This window comes from Trichechus manatus, unplaced genomic scaffold (assembly GCF_000243295.1).
Source record: "Trichechus manatus latirostris isolate Lorelei unplaced genomic scaffold, TriManLat1.0 scaffold00002, whole genome shotgun sequence".
NCBI lineage: Eukaryota > Metazoa > Chordata > Mammalia > Sirenia > Trichechidae > Trichechus > Trichechus manatus.
Window position 1 is genome coordinate 41,133,472 of NW_004443938.1, and position 22,627 is coordinate 41,156,098.

Sequence of the window (22,627 nt, forward strand, 5' to 3'; positions counted from 1 at the left end):
TTCTCCATCCCCCACACTCTTCTCTCTCAGTCACATCATTCTTCTCTTCCTTCAAATCTTGTTTAAGGTACATCTCCTCAATGCTGTATTTCTTCACTGAACTAGTGATATTGCCTTCTCACCTCCAGTGATATTACCAGCTAATAGTGTTGAATATTGCTTTGTGCTAGTCCTTCACAGGTATTTTTCTGCTTTAATTTTGGTAAAGGCTAAGTTGTCAGGTGGTCCTTCCCTGGGACAAAGGAGGCTAGGAAATGCAATCTCTAGCTAGGCATGTATGTTCTCAGGAAGAAGAGGAGACCAGACTCAGGGAAACCACCAGTGGTCTTCCCTCTATTTTATTGAAGCACTACAGCAATTTATAAAGAAGACTTTCTTATAATTCTCATTTTATAGATGAGGAAACTGAGGTTCAGAGTTGTTAGGAAAATTTTCCAAGGTTGCACAGCTAGTAAGCGGAAGAGCCAAGATTCTACTTAGTCTGGCTACAGAGACCACCCACTAAAATTGTCAGTTAACATACATTCCTTTTATTTTAATTTGTCTGACTTACAGGCGAAAAGGCATGTTCCTTGACTGTAGTAACAGATCTTACTTTTGATCTGACCCTCCAGCACAGTGCACTGAACGTAATAGATACTCACTGGGTGACTGTTATTTAACATGTAATAAAGATGAGAAAGTAATTTTTTGACTTCTTGGTAACTCATTCCAGTTTTAACCTTTATTCAGTTTGTTTTTGTTTTTGTTAAATAAATTGTTCTGTAACAATCATGTCCTCTTGTAAAGTATTTAGTATCTCCACTCATCTGGGAATGGAGAGTCCAAACGAGGTCAGAAGTTGTCAGAGGGAGGTCAGCAAGAGTCCAACTTGGAGATCTAGGCAACTGCTACCTCTTGGTTGCTTTGATAATTACTGCATAAACTTACAGTTATTGAGCTGGTAAAAAAATCAGACACTCACATTTGCAAATTGAACTATAAAAACACAATCCGAAATAAACATACCTAAAATCAAAATGAATTATTATAAACACTAGTTCTGTAAATATAAACCATATTATACCTGATTCACAACAGAAACAAAATAAGTGCTATTTTCAAACGTTGTCTACTTATTTCATATAAAAATCTGCAAGCTCCTTTTCTATTATTTTCCTTTATCTCTCTCTCTGTCTCCTCCTGCCTTTCTCTCTCCCTCTTTCTTCACCCTCTCCTCCCTTTCCCCTCTGTGGTAAGCAGACTCTAAAGTGTACTTCAATGTCCCCTACCGCATTCATATCCTTCCTTTGAGTGTGATCTGGACCCAGTAGTGACTTGCTCTATTGAGTAGGATACAGCAAAAGTGATGAGGTGTCACTTCCCAGATTAGAGTACAGAAGACTGTGGCTTTCTCCTCTTGAGTGCTGCCTCTGCCTCTGCCTAGGCTAACAGTGTGACTGCAGTCTTATGAGAGAGACCCTGAGGTAAACAATGTATATTCTTTGAAGCCACTAAGTTTTGGGATAATTTGATACACAGCAGTACTGAATACTACCCTCTTTGTATTCCTCCTCTGTTCTGATTTCTCCATTTTGAGGAAACTAAGGTGAATAAAAGTACAGAGCTCGAATATTCCCATGATGATAATAACCATAATTTCACAATTTTAAAGCTGGATATTCTTCAAATCATTTACACAAAAATTTGCTCATTTGATCCTCACAGACCCTGCAATAAGGGAGAGTCATTTCTTGTCTAAGAATGATATGAAACCCTAGGTTTTCTTAAAACTGACTTGTAATTTACTTTTAAAGTACTGACGTCTGAGAACCATGTGATTGTGTTGTATCTGTATAAATGTCAGGAGTTTGTTTTTTCAGCAATCATTGGACTTCAGCATGATCTCGTCTCAGTTGCTGGCTTATGTGGCAATTTCAGCTTTCTGCATCTTAAATGTCAGTGCCATGGATACTTTTATTGCAGCTGTTTATGAGCATTCAGTGATATTGCCTAATGCCACCCTAAATCCAGCATCCCATGAAGAGGCATTGGCGTTAATGAACCAAAATCTGGATGTTTTGGAGGGAGCCATCACATCAGCAGCAAAGCAGGTACCGTCTCTCAAGTGTGCTGGATTCTATGCAGAGAAAGGGTGGAGTCTTAGGAGACAGAGTCACTATCAGGTTCAGTCACGTTTTTGTATGACATACGTGTCAAGGTATGGATTACTATTAGAGCTCTACTTAAACCTCTCAAAATTATTTGAGCAAGCACACCTTCATTTCCCTAGGGTCACCGTAAGTCAGAGCCTGACTCAGCAGCTAACAACAACAGAAGTAAGAGCAAAGTTAAAAGAACAGTTTTGTTGTCCTTAAGCAGCAGAAGCCCTTTGAAGAACTAGCTGTAAATTCAACGTCTTTGCTCCTCTTTTTCTGCTACAGTTGGAGGTGGAGGATAAAGGGGGTCAGGAATCACGTGCTGTTCTTAGAGTGTTAGTGGCCTTGATGTACTCTTGTGCTTTAAGATTCTGCAGGTTTTCAGATAAGTTTATACCCCAAAGCAATTCAACTTAAATTGCAAATAACTCAAGAGTTTGCATTCCATGCTCCATACTTCAATTGAAATACAAGATAAAAACATGTATGTTAATGCACAGTAGTCCTTGGGTTGAATGAAAGTTAAATTTAAACCTAATTCCACAGTGTTTTTAAGTGTGTGGCTTGAATGTATGTGATTTAAATATTAGTAGATCAGAAATAGCCCAGGTATGTGAAGTGTGATGAAAGTATATTACTGGATATGTATTACTGTTGTGGTGTGCCATTGAGTGGATTCTGACTCATAACAATCCTGTAGACTAGAGTAGAACTTCCCCATAGGGCTTCCAAGGCTGTAATCTTTATGGGAGCAGATTGCCATGTTTTTTCTTCTGCAGAGCTGCTGGTGAGTTCAAATTGTCGACCTTTCAATTAGCAGCTGAGTGCTTAACCATTGCACCACCAGGGCTCCTTGGATACATACTGCATATATCTATCAATATGCATTCTTAGACATAATTAAATTATAAAGGTCATCAAGAGTTCTGAGGCCCTTTTTCACCCTTAGCCCTACCATTTCCTTAAGGGCCACAGCAGCTAACACTCTCCAAACAGAAGGTGCCCAGGTTAGCTCAGGGAGCATCTCTAGCCTCAGACACTTCAGGTCATCAATGTCTGGCCCCACCCTCCCCCTTCCTTTTGAGAAGCAAGAATCCTGGTTACAGGGTGGTGCAGGGAAGGCTGGAGCAGACGAGGAGGGAAAACAGAGAACTTGAGTCGTAACTTAGTCCTGACACACTCAGACACAACAATCAGCCAAAGTCCAGGGAGAGGGTTGATTCTGAGCAGAGCCAGGTTTATAGTTAACGACTGCAACATGTGATAGGGCTGTGAGCGGCCTGGAAACTACTGTCTATGAAAAAATAGAAAAGCTGTATAGAAATTACACCACCAGGATTAGAAAATTAAAGTGGTTATAAAAGAAAAAATAAATTATAAAAATAGAGAAAACAAGGAAATATGATTGAAAGAACAAGCCCAAATGGTGGAGCTTAAGGAAAGGCAGGGTACAGAGCCCGCCCCAAAATTCATCTTTTTTCTTGAGGGCAAATTTAAAGACTGAATGAGATGCAGAGGAGCTAAACTAATTCTTTTGTTTGTTTGTTTTGATTTTATTGTGCTTTAGGTGAATGTTTGCAGTGAAAATTAGTTTTTCATTCAAAAATCTATACACAAATTATTTTGTAACTTTGGTTGCAATCCCCACAATGTGGCAGTACTCTCCCCTTTTCCACCCCGGGTGCTCCGTGACCATTGGTCCAGTTTTCCTGTCCCTTCCTGCCTGCTTATCTTTGCTTTCAGGCAGGTGTTGCCCTTTTGGTCTCCTATGCTTGACTGAACTAAGAAGCATGTTCTGCATGTCTGTCATTGTTTGTTTTTTAGGCTTGTCTAATCTTTGGCTGAAAGGTAGACTTAGAGAGCGGCTTCAGTTCTGAGTTAGCAGATTCCCAGAGGCCATAGTCTTAGGAGTTACTCCAGTCTCTGTCAGACTAGAGCATTAGGTCTTTTTTTTTTTGTGAATTTGAATTTTGTTGTACATTTTTCTCCCACGCTGTTCTGGGACCCTCTGTTGGGATCCCTGTCAGAGTTGTTGGTGGTAGTAGCTGTCAGGCACCATCTAGTTCTTCTGGGCTCATGCTGGTGGAAGCTGTGGTTCATGTGGTCCATTTGTCCTTTGGACTAATATTTTCCTTGTGTCTTTGATTTTCTTCATTCTCCTTTGCTCCAGACGGAATGGGACCAATAGTTGTATCTTAGATGGCTGCTCCCAAGCTTATAAGACCCCAGACACCAGCTACTCACCAAAGTAGGATGCCGATCATTTTCTTCAGGAAGTATGTTATGTCAATTGAACTAGATATCCCCCAAGACCATGGTCCCCAGCCCTCAGTGCCAGTAACTCGGTACCTCAAGGCATTTGGATGTGTCTAGGAAGCATCTATTAATTTGCCTTGGTCAAATTGTGCTGACTTTCCCTATATTGTGTGTTGCCTTTCCCTTACCAAAGTTTCCACTTGTCTACTATCTAGTTAGTGATTTCCCTTCCCACCCTCCCCCATAACCATCAAATTCTTTTTTTCCTGTGTATAAACCTTTTCTTGTTTTTTTTTTTAATTTTTTATAATAGTGGTCTCATACAATATTTGTCCTTGTGTGGTTGACTTATTTCACTCATCATAATGTCCTCCAGACTCAACCATATTGTGAGATGTTTTGCAGATTCATTATTGTTCTTTATCATGTAGTATTCCACTATGCATATGTACAATATTTGTTTATCCATTCATCTGTTGATGGGTACTTAGGTTGTTTCCATCTTTTTGCTGTTGTGAATAATGCTGCAGTGAACATGGATGTGCATATGTCTATTCGTGTGACAGCTCTCATTTCTCTAGTATATATTCCTAGTAGTAGAATTGCTGGATCATATGGTATTTCTACTTCTAGCTTTTTAAGGAGGCACCATATCATCTTCCATGGTGGCTGTACCATTTTACACTCCCACCAGCAGTGCATAAGAGTTTCAATCTCCCCACAGCCTGTGCAATATTTATTGTTTTCTGTTTTTTTTTAATTAGTACTGGCGATGTTGGGGTAAGATGGTATCACACTGTAGTTTCGATCTGCATTTCTGTAATGGCTAATGATTGCAAGCATTTCCTCAAGTGTCTGTTAGCCACTTGAATGTCTTCTTTGGTGAAGTGTCTGTTCGTATCCTTTGCCCATTTTTTAAGTGTATTATTTATCTTTTTTTTTTTTGTTGAGGTATTGAAATATTCTATAGATCTTAGAGATTGGACCCCTGTCGGATGTGTCATAGCCAAAATTTTTTCCAAGTCTGCAAGTTCTCTTTTCACTCTTTTGGTGAAGTCTTTCGATGAGCTTAAGTGTTTAATTTTTAGGTACTCCCAGTTTTCTAGTTTATCTTCTCTTGTTTGTGCATTGTTAGTTATGGTTTATATTCTATTTATGCCATGTATTGCGGCCCCTAGCATTGTCCTTATTTTTTTTTCTATGATCTTTATCGTTTTAAGTTTTATGTTTAGGTTTTTAATCCATTTTGAGTTAGCTTTTGTGTATGGTGTGAGGTATGGGTCCTATTTCAATTTTTTACAGATGGACATCCAGTTTTTGCAGCACCATTTATTAAAGAGTCCATCTTTTCCCCCATTTAATGGACTTTGATCCTTGAACTAGTTCTTAAGGGAGTCTCTGATTGGCACAAATGATTAAGTGATCACTAATCAAAAACTTGTTGTTTCAAGTCCACCCAGAGGCTCCTCAGAATAAAGGCCTGGCGGTCTACTTCTAAAAGATCAGCCATTGAAAATCCTATGAAGCACAGTTCTACTGTGACTCACATGGGGTCCCCAGGAGTCAGAATCAATGGCTACTTGTAGTTCTTACAGGAATCAGAGTGGCAGAGTTTGTTAGTGAACACTCTCCTAGTTTCTCTCATTGATTGTTCACTTATTTGAAAAATGTTCTAATTAAGCCTCATTTTAACAGGGTGCGCATATTATTGTGACTCCAGAAGATGGTATTTATGGCTGGGTCTTCACCAGGGAAACTATCTATCCTTACTTGGAGGATATCCCAGACCCTCAGGTGAACTGGATTCCTTGTAATGATCCCAGCAGGTAAAGAAACATTTTGTGAAAAATTCAATCATGAACATCAACTTATTTTGCCTGGGAAAACTTTATTGATGTTTATTGAGTAAGATCCACTATTAACTCCAAGTTTCAAGATAGTTTTTATTATTTTTCATATACTAGGGTACGTCTAAGGAGACTTTAATTAAGGTGACTCAATGGTTAAGCACTCAGCTGCTATCTGAAATATTGGTGGTTCAAATCCACCCAGTTGTTCCACAGAAGAAAGACCTGGTGATCTGCTCCCATAAAGATTATAGCCTAGAAACCCTATGGGGCAGGTCCACTCTGTCACATGGGGTCACTATGAGTCAGAAATCAACCTGAGGACTCCTAACAACAACAATGGATACACTTATTAGGAAAGAGATTATGAATTATGTTATCAAAGAAATGAGAACTGAAAGATAACTTAGAAATCATCGAGTTCAAAGAGAATACTTTTCCACTGAGGGAATGAGACTGGAATGACTATAACTCCCTAAAGGTCCCAGGTGTAATTAGTGGGGGAACCAGATCCAAACTCTAGTCTTCTTACTCTTTGCCGGTGAACAGAGAATTGATTACCTGTGTGAGTCTGTCATTTGAAAACTGTGTGAGTAAATGGCAAAAATAGAGCCATTTTTCATTTTAGAACTAATTTTTTTTTTTATCATTAAGATAGCTTATGAGGTTAATGTATGTATTAAAATCCCTACAGCGTAAACTGATTATTAACCTACGAGGTGATACAGCAGAACTGTCTAAGTGTTTTAGGAGTTGCTGAGTGGTACAAAGGTGCGTGCCTGCTAACCAAAAGATTGGTGGTTGGAATCCACCCAGAGGCACCTCAGAAGAAAGGTCTGGCAATCTACTGGAAAATCAGCCATTGAAAACCCTAGGGAGCACAGTTTTACTCTAACATACATGGTGTCACCACGAGTTGGCATCTACTCAATGGCAACTGGTGGCAGTGGTGGTGCAAGTGGTTTAAATCAGGTCTAGACTAAAAAAAATAAAGTGTGATGGAAGTAACACTATTACTTTTAATGTCAGTAAAAGAATCTCCCACATCTAAAAGAATCATGTAAGTTAACTCACTTATTTCCTAATGAACCCTTTGCTGAAATCGTTTTAGAATTTCCTCTTTTGGAACTTTTGTTAATACTACACAAACTAATTACTGTAACTCCTTATAGTGACACCTTGATTTTGACAAAATTCAGTATTATTTAGCTCAATAATCTACTTTACTCCTGTTCATTGTATCGTAGTTATTTACTTACTTAACCAACTCCCGTGCCATCTCCTGTTTCTATAACACAAAAACTGTATTATCTTTACCATTTTGAATCAAATTGACTTGTTTATGAACAGCATTTCCCTAGCATCTAATTTTCAAAAGTCTCCTGAATAGTCCCACAAAAATGTCCAATTTGTTCCATTTCAAATAGCCTAGTTGCCCCCTCATGTTTCCCATCAACTAATGACATCTTCTTTCTTGCTTTCATTTATTTAACAAATATTTTTGAGTACTTATTATGTATTCTTGGATCCCTGGTGGCGCAGTGGTTAAGAGCTCAGCTGCTAACCAAAAGGTTGGCTGTTGGAATCCATCAGCCGCTCCTTGGAAACCCTATGAGGCAGTTTTATTCTGTCCTATAGGGTCACTATGAGTTGGAATTGACTCGACGGCAATGGATTTGGTTTAGCTTGGTCTTATGTGTTCTTAGGCACTAGTGTGAAAAAAAAAGTGTAAAAAATCCCATCCTCATGGATCTTATATTCTAGTTGAGAGAGAAAAAAAAAAAAAAGAATAATGTTATGAATCTGCCTTTTATCTACATTATGGAGAAAAATAAAGCAAGGAAGGAGTCAAGGGTGGGGCTGAAGATTTTAATAGGTCATGTCATTAGAGGGGGCTTCACAGTGACATTTAAGCAAAGATCTGAAGGAAGTGAGGTATCTGAGGAAAGAGCATTACAGGCTAAGGGAATTTTGAATGCCAAGACCTTGTGGTCAAAGTGTGTCTAGTACATTCAAAGAACAGCAAGAGGCTAAGTGGCTGAAGAGTTTAGAGGGAAGGAGAGTGAAGTAGGAGATGGAGGCAGATAGGTAGGAGGGGCCTGATTGTATGGGAATTCATGGGCCATAATAATGACTTTGACCATTACTTGAGTGATTAGAGCACCATTTTCACATGCTCTGACTAAAGTTCAATAAAGAACACTGGCAGGTATGTTTAACTTTTTGATGTATGCCAAACTGTTTTCCATAGTGGTTGCACCATTTTACAATTCCACCAGCAGTGAAAAATAAAACAGTTTAGAGGTAAATAAATTAGAAGCCATAAGAAGAAAGTACTTGTTAAGAACCATCATGGTTGTAAGCTTGTCATTACAATTGTGCGTGAAATATTGTTCTGAGAGGTTCTTGGAGGTTAAGAGAGGAACAATTTGACTAGAGAATTTTTACGGTTATAGAAGAAAGCTTACAGATTTCTTGAGCAGCAAACTGTATCCAATAACCTAACTGAAAGATGAATATACTTAACATATTTTCATTAAGTACCTGTTACGGTCCAGGCACTCCTCTGTGTGAGTGTATGTGGATCCTTGCATAAGGGGTGTCCTTTAATATGGCAAATATCTGCACCTATCATCACAGTGATTGGGCTTGCAGATTTAAAAAGTTGATCAACAGTTTAATAAGTTGAAAAATAAAACTCGCCTAATTAGCTAGCCTGCATGAAAAATAAATTTTTATTTTTGATCACATATTACTTTGTATTGTTATTTCAAAATTTTATGTGCATGTATTGATTCTCCAGTAAGATTAAATGCTTCCCAAGTGCAGCAACCATGTCTTCCACATCTGTGTAACCCCCATGTGAACTTGGAGAGCTCTGCTTGGATTTTCCTTTCTCACATGCCATGTCTAGCACAGTGCTTTATGTAATATAGGGACACAATAAATATTTGTTGAAATTTAACATATACTTATTTTTATGTAGTAAATACTTTCTGGGGTAGTAGATGGCTTTTGTTATACCTAGAGATTGAACACTTTGAAAGCAGCCTTAGAAAATGTATCTTTCACCTCTTTCTTCTGTTCTCAGTTGTCCTAGGACCGAGCTCTGTATTGACTAAAGACTCAGCAAATATCAGGGAATAAGTGATAAGCAGATTTCAGGCCCAAATTAGAAAATGGCATTTTTTAAACTCCAAATCATGACATGTGGTCTAACAAAGAATTTTAGGGGCTTTTCCAGTTCTAAGAAATGTAGTTTAAATAAAAATATATTATAATTTACAACATACTTTCAAGATGAATAGAAATAGTAGTAAAATATGTTTGTAATCAGGACTGTTTCAGATATCCAAAACGCCATGTACCTCTTCTACCACTTCATGTAACCTGAAAAGTTTTGGGGTAAATATGTTTCAAGTGGTTTAATGTATTTTATTTATGTCTGTGCATTTCAGATATTAATTCAAGACAACAAAGGAGGGAAATCTATCAAATGGTGATTCTTTATTTTAAATATATTAAAATAATGATTTTCTCTATATGGTGTCCAACACTTTTTGCTCTTTTTCAAGAAAATGTTTTATAGGCAATTGTTATAGCTTTGCTTGTATAAGTTGTACAAATTTGTTTTAGATCTCAATGCCACAATTTGATGCTCAAGGAAGTTTTCATTACTATTTGCCAGGAGATGGCACTAAATTTTCATTCATTGAAGTTCTCTCTTTTTGCCTTCACAGCTATTCCATAACCATTTATTGTTTCAAGGTTGTGCCAATAGGGGATAAATATGGCTATATGTTCCACATTCTGAGGTTTCACTTTTCAAATTTGCAATTTAATGGGTTTAGTGGGATAATACTACTGGTAACTATGATAAAGAATAAAGAATTCAAGCATTAACAAATATTCTGATATTTCCATCTTTCCATACCAGCTGGCGCTACGCTAGCCCAGCCTTCTAGCCTCTTATCTGGACTATTACAACAGCTTCCTAAATTAATCTTTGTAAAAGAAAATTCAGATTTTGTTACTTCTGTCCTCAAAACCTTTAATTGTACCCCTTTGTCTATTAAATTTGGAACAGGTTTCTTAGCCTCTTGGGCTAAGCTCTATATGTTGGCCTTGAAATGATCTTTTAATTTTCCTTTTCCCTTCTTTTCACTAAGAATGTCTCTGCTCTGACCAGATTGAATAATTCTCTGAAAAAAACTTTCTCTTCCCTACATCAATGTTTTGGTTCATTTTTTCAAATATATTTGAATGCCTCTTTTCTGCCAGATATTGTTCTCGGTTCAGTGAACAAGAGATGTGGGTGCCTGCCCCATAAGGTGTATAGAATATGAAAGACAATATAAGATGAACACATACGTGAAAGTATGATGATAGATTATGATAAATGCTATGAATGGGGGAAAAAAGGCCTGGTTATGTCTTATCCTAGAGTATTTTGAATATATATATATTTTTAACCAATTTTCCACACACATGGTTTCCTCTCTTCTTAATCCTTCTCTTCAACCTGCAGATATTTAGTGTTTATTTTGTGAATATTAATTAAATAATAATAAATTTAGGCAATTCATTATGAATTTCATTAAAAGATAAACTTTATTTTTTTCCTTGTCCAATGAACTTGTACCAGATTTGGCCACACCCCAGTGCAAGAAAGACTCAGCTGCTTGGCCAAGAAGAACTCTATCTACGTTGTGGCAAATATTGGGGACAAGAAGCCATGCGAAGCCAATGATCCTCAGTGCCCCACTGATGGCCGTTATCAATACAACACTAATGTGGTGTTTGATTCTGAAGGGAAATTGGTGGCACGCTATCATAAGGTAGAATCAATTTGCAGATAATTTACATAATAAAGTGGGCCAGAAGAAAAAAAATCATGATTGTGATAATAAGCTTACTTTAGAAGCAGAGTAGAGACAAAGCATAGAAAGTAATGATTAGGGCAGGTAAGATCCTATAAAGATTCTCCAGAAGTGTCTTGTGCACTTAAGAGAAGTTGGGAGTGTCTGAGAGCCACAAGGAACCATCTGCATTGAAAGGTGATATCCCCCTTGGGCTTTGTCCTTTTAAACATATGTCCTGACAATGGGTCAAGGCAAGATAAAAAATTTTTTTTACCAGATAGAGTTGATCTCGAGAAGGAGCAAAGGAAATTACCTGCCCACAGGAAATAGTTAAAGTGTTCATAGCAAATAGAAGTTATCTGTTCTGTTCCTATTCTTGTAAGATTCAAGAGGACCTTCACAGATAAGGATTTCCATGTATTTATTATCTATTGAATGTGGAGGTTGAACCTAAGATTCCTTTTAGCTTGAGTAACCTCTGATTCTCTAAAGTACTGATCTTTTCCTCTGAAGATGGCTGCCAGAGATGAAATAGGCCATCAATTCATTGGCCAACTAATAGATGTGCGCTTACACTAGTTCATATACAGGGATGTTAGGACCAGCTACCTAAAAGAGTTTTTTTTTTTTTTTTTCCCATTTCTCCCTTCCACTTTCATTTATCACAGCAAAATATTTTCATGGGTGAAGATCAATTCAATTCACCCAAGAAGGCTGAGGTCGTAACTTTCAACACCACCTTTGGGAAGTTCGGAATTTTCACGTGCTTTGATATACTCTTCCATGATCCTGCTGTGATCCTGGTGAAGGATTTCCATGTAGACACCATCCTCTTCCCGACAGCTTGGATGAATGTTTTGCCACATTTATCAGCTGTTGAATTCCACTCAGCTTGGGCTATGGGCATGGGTGTCAATTTCCTTGCAGCTAATATACATCATCCCCTGAGGAAAATGACAGGTAATGTGTGAGCTCTAAGATTTACGTTGTTGTTGTTGTTACGTGCAGTCAAATCCATTCCGACTCATAGCAACCTTATGTGGAACAAAACGAAACACCGCCCAGTACTGTGCCATCCTCACAATTGTTGCTATGTCCGAGTTCATTGTTGCACCACTGTGTCAACCTATCTTGTTGAGGGTCTTCCTCTTTTTCACTGACCCTCTACTTTAAGGTTTATAGGTTTGGCGTAATGAAGCAAGAAAGAAACAAGAAACAAGAAGAAAAAATGCCCCTAGTTAACATGTATTCCTTAATACATGTTTTCGAAATCTTAAATTCTTAAAAATATCTATCTGGTGGCATATTATGGAATGGGACTAAATTTTTTGTAGATTTATGTATTTATTTATTTTTTAATTCAAGTTGAATGTATGTTGTTTTTCTTCTTTTTCCAAATTTGACCACTTACTTGAAACTTCCTCTTCTTTGGCTACTACACGCCTCACTCTACAGGTTTTCCTCTCACCTGTCTGTTCTTATAAGCATATTTTACTGGAATATATATCATGTTGTTGATAGGCTCAGTGGAGTCATTTTTGATTCATAGCAACCCGGTGTTAGAGGCAGTAAAATGTTAATGTGAGTTTAAATAATAGTAATAACTATGAAGACACTTTTCACTTCCTGTTTCAAGAAAACTTTTCCAACTTATCAATTTCAGGAAGTGGCATCTATGCACCAGATTCTCCAAGAGCCTTTCATTATGATATGAAGACAGAGGAGGGAAAACTCCTCCTCTCCGAACTGGATTCCCATCTATACCGCTCTGTGGTGAATTGGTCTTCTTATGCCAACAGTATAGAAGCACTCTCAACGGGAAACCAGGAGTTTAAGGGCACTGTCTTTTTTGATAATTTCACCTTCATGGAGCTCAAAGGAGTCACAGGAAATTACACAGTTTGTCACAGAGACCTCTGTTGTCATCTAAGCTACAAGATGTCTGAGAAGAGATCAGATGAAGTTTATGCCCTTGGGGCATTTGATGGACTACACACGGTTGAAGGAACCTATTATCTACAAGTAATGCATGTTTTGGTGGCAAGAGAGTTGCCAGAATAAAAAGAAGATACCTAATTAAATTTGAATTTCAGATAAATGACTTTTTTTTAGTGTATATATGTCCCCCAGGTTGGGACCTATTTATACTGAAAATTTTTTATTTATGTAAAATTCAAATTTAACCAGATATACTTATTTTTATTTGCTAAATATGATAACCCTAGATGTTAGTCTAATTTGAAACTGGTTGGAAAAAAGCAGAACTTTTGTTTGGGATTACAATTTTTAAAATCATACCACTATCAAATTACAGATAATTTTAATAGATAATTGACCTATGAAATCTCCTGCCTGAACAAATTTAGCTATTTTCCTGTATGTTTACTGACATCCACCCTGCTTTATAAAGAGCTTGACACTAAGTATGCTCCTCGAGACAGATAAAGGTGACTTCTGAAGTTGTACAGTAAAAATGTTTCCCATTGCCGTCAAGTCAGTTCTGATTCATAGTGACCCCACAGGGTTTCCTAGGAGCTGCTGGTGGTTTCAAACTGCTGACCATTTGGTTAACAGCCGAGCTCTTAACCACTGTGCCACAGGGCTCCATAAAGATTACCACCATGGAAAGCCTACAGGGCAGTTCTACTCCGTCCTAAAGAGTCACTATGAGTTGAAATTGACTTGATAGCAACGGGTTTTGTTTTGGTTTATAGGGTTTTGAGAAAATTTGATTTAATCAATAAATGTAAAGTGCTTAACATTTTGTCTGGCACATAGAAAATACTCAATAAATGTTAAGCTTTATTACTATTATTGTTAATAAACATAACTTTTTCGGTTAATCATCAGATCTGCACTGCCAGGTTTCACTAGCATAAACACTGTCTGTGTTACTTAAGCCTGCAATCTGAATCCAGTTGCAAATATCACCTGATTCAATCCATTTATTCATTTAAGAGTCCATTGTTGTCCAGTAGATTTCGACTCATAGCGATGCTATAGGACAGGGTAGAACTACCCCATTAGTCCTTCTTATATGCCAGATGTCCTATCCCTTATCACCTGGATTGATTCTCTCTCTCCCCTTTTCGTTAATCAAAGTAATTGTCTTAGTCATCTAGTGCTGCTATAACAGAAATATCACAAGTGGATGGCTTTAGCAAAGAGAAGTTTATTCTCTCACAGTCCAGTAGGCAAATTCAGGGCGTCAGCTACAGAGGAATGCTTTCTCCATCAGCTCTGGAGGAAGGTCTGTGTCATCAATCTTCCTTTGGTCTGGGAGCTTCTCTGCGCAGGAATGTCAGGTCCAAAGGACACACTCTGTTCCCAGCACTGCTTTCTTGGTGGTATGAGGTTCCCATGTGTCTCTGCTCGCTTCTTTCTTTTATATCTCAAAAGAGATTGGCTTAAGACACTATCCAATCTTGTAGATGTTATCAGTATAACCTCATCATAGTGACAGAGTTTACAACACATAAGGAGATCAGCTCATCATAATGATAGAGTTTACAACACGTGAGGAAATCACATCAGATTACACAATCATACAATATTGGGAGTCATGACCTAGCCAAGTTGACAGATATTTTTGGGGACACAGTTCAATCCATGACAGTAGTGCTTGCACATAATTAAGAAGACAAATAGCACTAAAGGCTTATATAACAGTGGTTCCCTCCCCGGTACACCCAATCACTCTTTCTGGAGGCAAATACTTCTGTATCTCTTAGCCTTTTCTTCTGAAATTTACATTATTTCTGAATAACAATGCTATGTTTTATTCATCAATTTTCGTCCTGATTCACTCCTTCTATCCTTTCATTTATTCGCATATGTAAGACTTTATAAAATAGTGGTTCCCTCTCTATTCTACTCTTTCCTCATCCGAGGGGCACTTTGACTCTTCTCTATTTCTTCTGGAATTTACACTTCTCCATGTTCCTAAATAACACTGCTTTAAAAAAAAATAGTCAGTTTTAGTCATTATCTTCTTAGTTTCTAGTCAGGTAGATGAACTTTTAGTTTTGCTATATCATTCTGCTTTGTCCCTTCTACCATCTTATTAATATATTTCATCTGTGTCAATATGTAGTGTTTATATTTTCACGACTATGCAAACATCATTTAGAGAAGAGTGTAGATTGCATTTTCTTTTTCTCTTTGTTTTTCCTGAACTTATTAATTGTCTTCTTTTTTATTTGCTTAATTTTTCCTTGACACGTTTGTTAAAATTTTCAGCCTTTCAATAGTATCTCAAACCATTTTCCCACAAGGTCATTTGCATCAAGTTAAAAAAGTTTTAAAAAAATCTGCCTTTCTCTGGGCTGTATTTTTATCATCTTGGAATTTCCCTTTGATGTCATCCTAGGAATTCTCTTGATTTGGATTCCCTGATTTTGTCCTTGTTTCTTTATTTACTTCTTTGTGTTGTTGGAGCACACTCTCCGACATGACTGTCTCTTGAGTCATATTGCTTTAATCTGATCTGGCCGCCTTCAGTGTCTGGTACACCATAGGTCTCATCCTGGGATCTCCCTTCATCACAATAGGAAGATTTTCTTTACCCACCTCCTCTGTGGATTTTCTGTTTTCTATTCCATGTCTTTCTTGTTTTATGACCATTTTCCTGTTGCTGTCAGCCGTTTCCTGAAAAAGAGTGAATGAGAGGTAAACATTTTTGAGATTTTACATATCTGAAATGTGTTTACTCTCAAATTATTTCCACAGATATTGAATTCGAGGGTGGAAATAATTTTCCTTTAGAATTTTAAAGATATTATTTCCTCCTTTCTTATAGTCTCCTGAGAATATTGAAATTTTTCTAATTTCTGATTCTTTATATGTGACATTCCTCCCTCATTCATCTCTCCCCCAAAGCTTGCAGAATTTTTTTCCCTTCATTTTATTTTTTCTCTCCTTCTAGGACTTCTATTTGGATCTTGTCCCTCTTGAATCGGTTCTCTCATTTTCTGATCTTTTCTTGGTTATTTTTCATCTCTTTATTTCCTCTACTTTCTGAGATTTCCTCTTTCTGATCTTTCAAATCTTCCACTAAATTTAACATTTTTGCTATCATGATTCCAATTTATAAGAGCTTATTTTGCTTTTTGAGTCTTCCTCCCATATTTGTCATCACACACACACATATATATACGCCCACACAAGCATATATATATATATTTGTGTGTGTGTGTGTGTGTGTGTGTGGAAGCAGTATTTTATCTCTTTGAAGCTATTAAAGAAATTTTTTCTCTTGAAGTTTTGTTGCCCTGTGTAGTCTCTGTTTACTGCAAGTTACACTTATCTGCTTGTTTTGCTGTCTATTTCATATTAAAAGCTTTTCTCAGTTATCTGTAACCCTGCTTCCCCTTTTTAGGAAATAAATTCTGTCTTTTACTGAACTAGGGGAAGGGCAGTTCTCCATCCATGAGGGTAACTCTGTATCTAAGAAATTCTTAATAACTTTTCATCAATCTTCTTTACATCTGTCCCAACTTCATCCCCTGTTCCTGGTGCTTCCAGAAATAGAGTCTTTCGTGTATTCTGCAGTGCAGATGGGGTTAATTCTTGGCTTTCCCCATTGCCAGTTTAGGTCTTGGCTTTCTTAGGTCTGCTAAATCACTTACCAGTTTTCCATCAATACTCCAGCTTCTAAAATTGTTGCTGTATTCTATTCTCGTTTCCCTTGTCCTTGTGGGTTTGTATCTGTTGAAAAATTACTGTATTTTTGGTAGGTTTCAGTGGACCAAAATAGAGGCATGTGTTCATTGTACAACTTTTACTTGAAAGTTCTTTCTCCTCTTAACATACTTGCCCTGAAGGGCTTGCCTTCCACCTACAAAAGTAGAAGCAGGGAGATCACTTACAGGCTATTGCTGTAACTAGGTAAGAGATGAAGGTGGCTTGGAATAATAGGCTTGAAATGGGAGATGCTGTACAGATGGAGTTATTGGATATGGATAGTCCTTTGTAGGTCTTTGCATTTACATGGTGAGATTACTCATGTATTTAGATTTTACTTTCAAATAGCTATGTAGTATAGTGGAAGAACTCAATTGGGAACTGTTTCAATCCTTGCTCAGATACAAAGTATGTGACTTTTCTGGATCACAGGGGACATTCTAGATCGTCTCTAGGGTCCCTTACAAATCGAAAATTCCCTCATTTTACGCCATAGGCAATAGGATAAAGATTGAACTAGTATCTAAGTTAAAAAGCTTTTCAACAAATTGAATGTTCTAACAAGTAAAATCATTGATAACTTGAGAACAATGAGGGTATAGTTGTCCATGGAGATAGACCAAAGATTTGATTGGTTCTTTATGTGGTTAATTTGTTTGCCAGTGAATCTCAGGAAGTACTAGGGTTTAAAGTCCTTTATTTTTATTACAATTTGCATTAGCTGTTGGCCAATGAATTGAATTAATCTAATTAGGAAGTAACATTATTTTGCTAAATAAAGGGCATAGGCATTTCTCTAGGTCATGAGAGTGTGCCAGTTGGCTTTGCTGTGACTTATTGTTTTGCATTTACTTCCTGTAGATTTGTACCATGTTGAAGTGTGGAACAACTGACTTAAAAACCTGTGGTGAGTCAGTTGAAGCAGCTTCCACCAGGTTTGAAATGTTCTCTCTCAGTGGCACTTTTGGAACCCAGTATGTCTTCCCTGAAGTATTGCTGAGTGAAGTTCAGCTTGCACCTGGAGAATTTCAGGTAAGAACTTGTGCTTGATGTTGGCAATTAAATTCACCCAAGAGAAAGCACATTTTAAGACCAAAACCTGTCCAAGAACTTAAAAATATCATAAAAATTCCCATTTGAGAAGGATAAAATTGACCTTGGGGATCACCAAGGACACGGAGCAGGTTGAATTTCCTGCCTGGAAATTCTTAAGATAGTAATTAATGTGTCCTTGAGAATAAAGAGAAATATATTTATTTTGGTGAATATGGGAGGAGGCTGGGCTGTTGAAGTTCTATCAAGTAGGAAGGAGACTGAAGAAGAGTAGTTTTAGGGGCAGGCCCATTAGAGGAAGGCACTTGGATTACTGGAAAGGAAATGGCCTAGGAAGGGAAAGGAATTCCTCTCATTGTGTGGGTCAAGGCTGGGTGCAACCATGGCCAAAGGAGAAGAGGAGAGAAGGAAAAGCTGAGGGGAGGAGAATCTGACAGCAGCTGGTGTTTACAAGGGAGCAAAAGCTATTTATTTTATTAGAGTCCAGAAATAATTCCTTGCTGCACATGCACTCTGCCCAGCCATTCTCTTCCACCAACTTTTCCTGCAGGTTTTGCTTTTACTCTGCCTTTCTGGTAGAAACAAAGGCAGGGAGGTGGGGGTGGTTAGGAGTGAGTGGGAAAATCAGAACAGAGTGATGAGTGGGTGGAAAGGACCATGGGGGCTCAGTTCAAACTCCCCTTCTGACTTTTTGTTGGGGGAGGTTGTATTTTTGTCTGATAGGACTAGCTTTCTCTCTTATATACTCCCAAATCCCTTGCTTTGTTTACTAACTCATGAAAAACTTCCTAGATAAGTAAATTATGAGATAGTGGTTGCAAACATTTCATTAATAAATGAGTCAGTGCCAATTCTATGGCTCTATTTTTTCCTGTACACTGTAACATTTCAAATATTTTTGATAGAACAGCATTTGATCCATGCTGTTTCTTTAAACTGTTTTAAACTGTTTCTTCAAACTGTTTAAACAGTTTCTTCATCCAGGTATGCTGCATTTTAGAAGTATACTATGGAATTGTGTAACTTAAAGGTAGATCCTGTCTTCTTTGTGTTAATTAGGTGTCAAGTGATGGACGCTTGTTTAGCCTGAAGCCGACATCTGGACCTGTCTTAACAGTGACTTTGTTTGGGAGGTGGTATGAGAAGGACTGGACATCAAATGCTTCATCAGAACTCAGGGCTCAAGCACTAGGATTGATGATAGTAAGTATAACAACTATTGCGTACTTATTAAGTTGGTAAAATATAGACATTCTCTAACTCTCACTGTTTTCTTCTTCTTTTTTTTTTTTTTGAATAATCTTTTAGAGATGGATGCTAGAGAAAATAAGAATGGGTCTGGACTTTTTGCTGATCCTGATCTCTGGTATAAGTGAATTACCTGTCACACACACACACCTTTCTGACAATTCAAACTAGAGAAATAGTAGCACTATTTTGAAAGGTAAAAATGTGTAAAATTATAATAACAATTGTACTCACTTCTTAATTTTTTTTCATGATAATTCAGTAAGTTAATATATTTAAAGTGGTTAGACAAGTTCCTGGCTCATGGAAAGCATTTTGTGTACGTTAGCTATTACAATCAAACCTGACTATAACAAGAAAACCAATTGTGATGTATTTATTTCTAAAATTATATCACCTCTGATGGTTAATGTGGGTCAGCCACCTAACATATTTAAATTAGAAAATCAATAAACTCAGCATCCCTGGACTGGCTTTCGCTGGAAATCTAGCACTGACGTATTCCAGAAGACAGTTAGCTTATATCTAGGAGCCTGTGGGAGGTCCTTCATGTTTTTCTGTGTCTTCTTCAGCAGTGATTAGCGCCTGCTTAGTGCCTTGCCTGTCTTGTCAGCCTGTCAGCATACTAATAGGGGTGGCTCCAAAGCAGAGGTCAGACAAAGCCAACCTGTTGCCTATTTTTGTATGACCTGTGAACTAAGAATGGTTTTTACATATTTAAATCACTAAAAAATCAAAAGAAGAATAATATTTTCCAGTATGTGAAATTGAAAGTTCAGTGTGCATATGTAAAGTTTTATTGTAATTTAAACCAGTTGCGATGAGTTGATTCTGACTCATGGTAACCCCGTACTTGTCAGAGTACAACTGTGATCCATAGGGTTTTCAGTGGCTGATTTTCTGGAAGTTGATTGTGATTCTTTCTTCCAAGGTTATCTAGGTGGATTCGCACTGCCAACCTTTTGGTTAGCAGCCAAGTATGTTAACCTTCTGTACCACACAGCAATGCTTATTTTCTAGGTATCATCTGTGGTTGCTTTTGCGCTGCAGCAGTGGAACTGAGCAGTTGTGACAGAGACTGTGTAGCCTGAAAAGCTGAAAATATTTACTACCTGACCCTTTCCAGGAATAGTTCGCTGATTCCTGCTCTAATGTATTAAATAACAAAGGAATATAGTAATGAAAGTCTTTACTACAAATCAGGGGATATATTGTCTAGAGTGTCTTTTCTGTAGTTCTCTCACCCAAGAAGAAATAAAATATTTGTATTAGCTTTGTATTATATTACTATCAGAAAATAGTTGCCTTGATTAACTTGCGACCAAATAATGCTAAATAGTCTGATACCCAAAACAAGTGAATATAATTTTTTTTGTGTGTGTTGTGGTTTATTTCATTGTTATTCATGTAATGTTATTACTATATTAATAATCAAAGTGTCTAACATTTATTGAGCCCTTTAACCAGGGACTGTGCTATGCATATTACATGCAGCATCTCACTTAATCCCTGTAATCGCTCTCCAAGTCTTTTAATTATTTCCATTTTCCTGGTGGTCTGTGACCTAGGAAGGTTAATGAGAGATTCTTGAAACAGAAGTAACCCAAACTATATCTCTAAACACTAAAGAGGAAAATAATGGTCTTTTTTTTTTTTTATTGTATTTTAGGTGAAGTTTTACAGAAGAAATAGTTTCTTATTAAACAGTCAGTACACGTATTGTTTTATGACATTGGTTAACAACCCCACGACATGTCAACCCTTTCCCTTCTGGACCTTTTTTTTTTTTGGTGAAAATATACATAGCCAAAGATACACCATTTCAAAAATTTCTACATGCACAATTCAGTGACATCGATTACGTTCTTCCAATTGTGCTGCTATTCTCACTTTGGATGAAGGTTTACAGACCAAAATAATTTCTCATTAAACAGTACACATGTTGCCCTATGACAATGGTTAACAATCCCACTGTTGAGAATTTTTGCATCCATATTCATGAGAGATATTGGTCTGTAATTTTCTTTTTTTGTGGCATCTTTGCCTGGTTTTGGTATGAGTTATGCTGGCTTCATAGAATGAATTCAAAAGTGTCGCTTCCTTTTCTATGTTCTGAAATAGTTTGATTACTGCTGGTACAAGCTCTTCTCTGAATGTTTGGTAGAATTTTCCAGTGAAGCCATCTGGGCCAGGGCTTTTTGTTGTTGGGAGTTTTTTTTATTACTTTGTCAATCTCTTCTTTTGTTATGGGTCTGTTCAGATTTTCAACATCACTTTGTGATAGTTTGGGTAGGTAGTGTGTTTCTAGAAATTTATCCATTTCCTTTAGGTTTTCAAATTTGTTGGAGTATAGTTTTTCATAATACTCTGTCATGTTCCTTTTTATTTCAGTTGGGTCTGTTGTAATGTCCCCCATTTCATTTTTTATTCGGGTTATTTGCATCCTCTCCTGTTTTTTTTTTTTTCTTGTCAGTCTGGCCAGTGGTTTGTCGATTTTGTTGATTCTTTCAAAGAAGCAACTTTTGGTTTTGTTGATTCTTTCTATTATTTTTCTATTCTGTATTTCATGTATTTCTGCTCTGATCTTTATTATTTCCTTTCTTCTGGTGGCTGTGAGGTTTTTTTGCTGTTCTCTTTCTATTTGTTTGAGTTGTGTAGTTAATGTTTGGATTTTGTTCCTTTGTGCATCCATTGCTATAAATTGTCCTCTGAGGACTGCTTTTGCTATGTCCCAAAGATTTTGGTATGATGTGTTTTCATTCTCATTTGATTTTAGGAATTTTTTGATTCCATCTCTGATATCTTCTATTACCCAGTGGTTTGTAAGCATAGTGTTATTCAGTTTCCATGTAATTGATTTTTTTTCCTTGTTCTTTCTGTTGTTAATTTCTACCTTAATGGCATTGTGGTCAGAGAAGATACTTTGTATTATCTCAACATTTTGGATCTTGCTGAGGATTGCTCTGTGGCCTAAAATGTGGTTTATTCTGGAGAACGTTCCATGTGCATTGGAAAAGAATGTGTACTTTGCAGCTGTAGGGTGGAGTGTTGTATATATGTCTATGAGGTCAAGTTGGCTGATTGTGCCCTTTAGGTCTTTTGTATCTTTGTTGGGTTTCTGTTTAGATGTTCTGTCCTTTACCGAGAGTGGGAGTTGAAATCTCCTACTATTATTGTAAAACTGTCAATTTCTCTTTTCAGTGCTGTTAGAATTTGTTTTATGTATTTTGGAGCCCTGTCATTGGGTGTGTAAATGTTTATTATGGTTATGTCTTCACGATGGATCATCCTCTTAATCATTATATAGTGTCCTTCTTTGTCTTTTATGGTGGATTTTGTTTTACTATTTTATCTGAGATTAGTATTGCTACTCCTGCTCTTTTTTGGTAGTTGTTTGCTTGATATATTTTTTCCCAACCTTTGGTTTTTAATAAATTTACATCTTTGTTTCTAAGGTGTGTCTCTTGTAGACAGCATATTGATGGATCCTGTTTTTTTTAATCCATTCTGTCACTCTCCATCTCTTTATGGGTGCATTTAG

General features: G+C 37.1%; 1 protein-coding gene across 1 annotated transcript in view; it reads left to right on the forward strand.

Moving 5' to 3' along the window:
• The first annotated feature begins 1,880 nt into the window (after positions 1–1,880).
• Positions 1,881–22,627, forward strand: part of LOC101351544 (pantetheinase-like) — a 44,719-nt gene continuing 23,972 nt past the window's right edge. The window contains exons 1-7 of the mRNA XM_004368912.2: positions 1,881–2,093; positions 6,090–6,220; positions 10,887–11,079; positions 11,772–12,063; positions 12,767–13,125; positions 17,647–17,817; positions 18,898–19,041. Of these exons, the coding sequence (XP_004368969.2) occupies positions 1,881–2,093; positions 6,090–6,220; positions 10,887–11,079; positions 11,772–12,063; positions 12,767–13,125; positions 17,647–17,817; positions 18,898–19,041 (1,503 nt within the window). The remainder of the gene's footprint in view (positions 2,094–6,089; positions 6,221–10,886; positions 11,080–11,771; positions 12,064–12,766; positions 13,126–17,646; positions 17,818–18,897; positions 19,042–22,627) is intronic.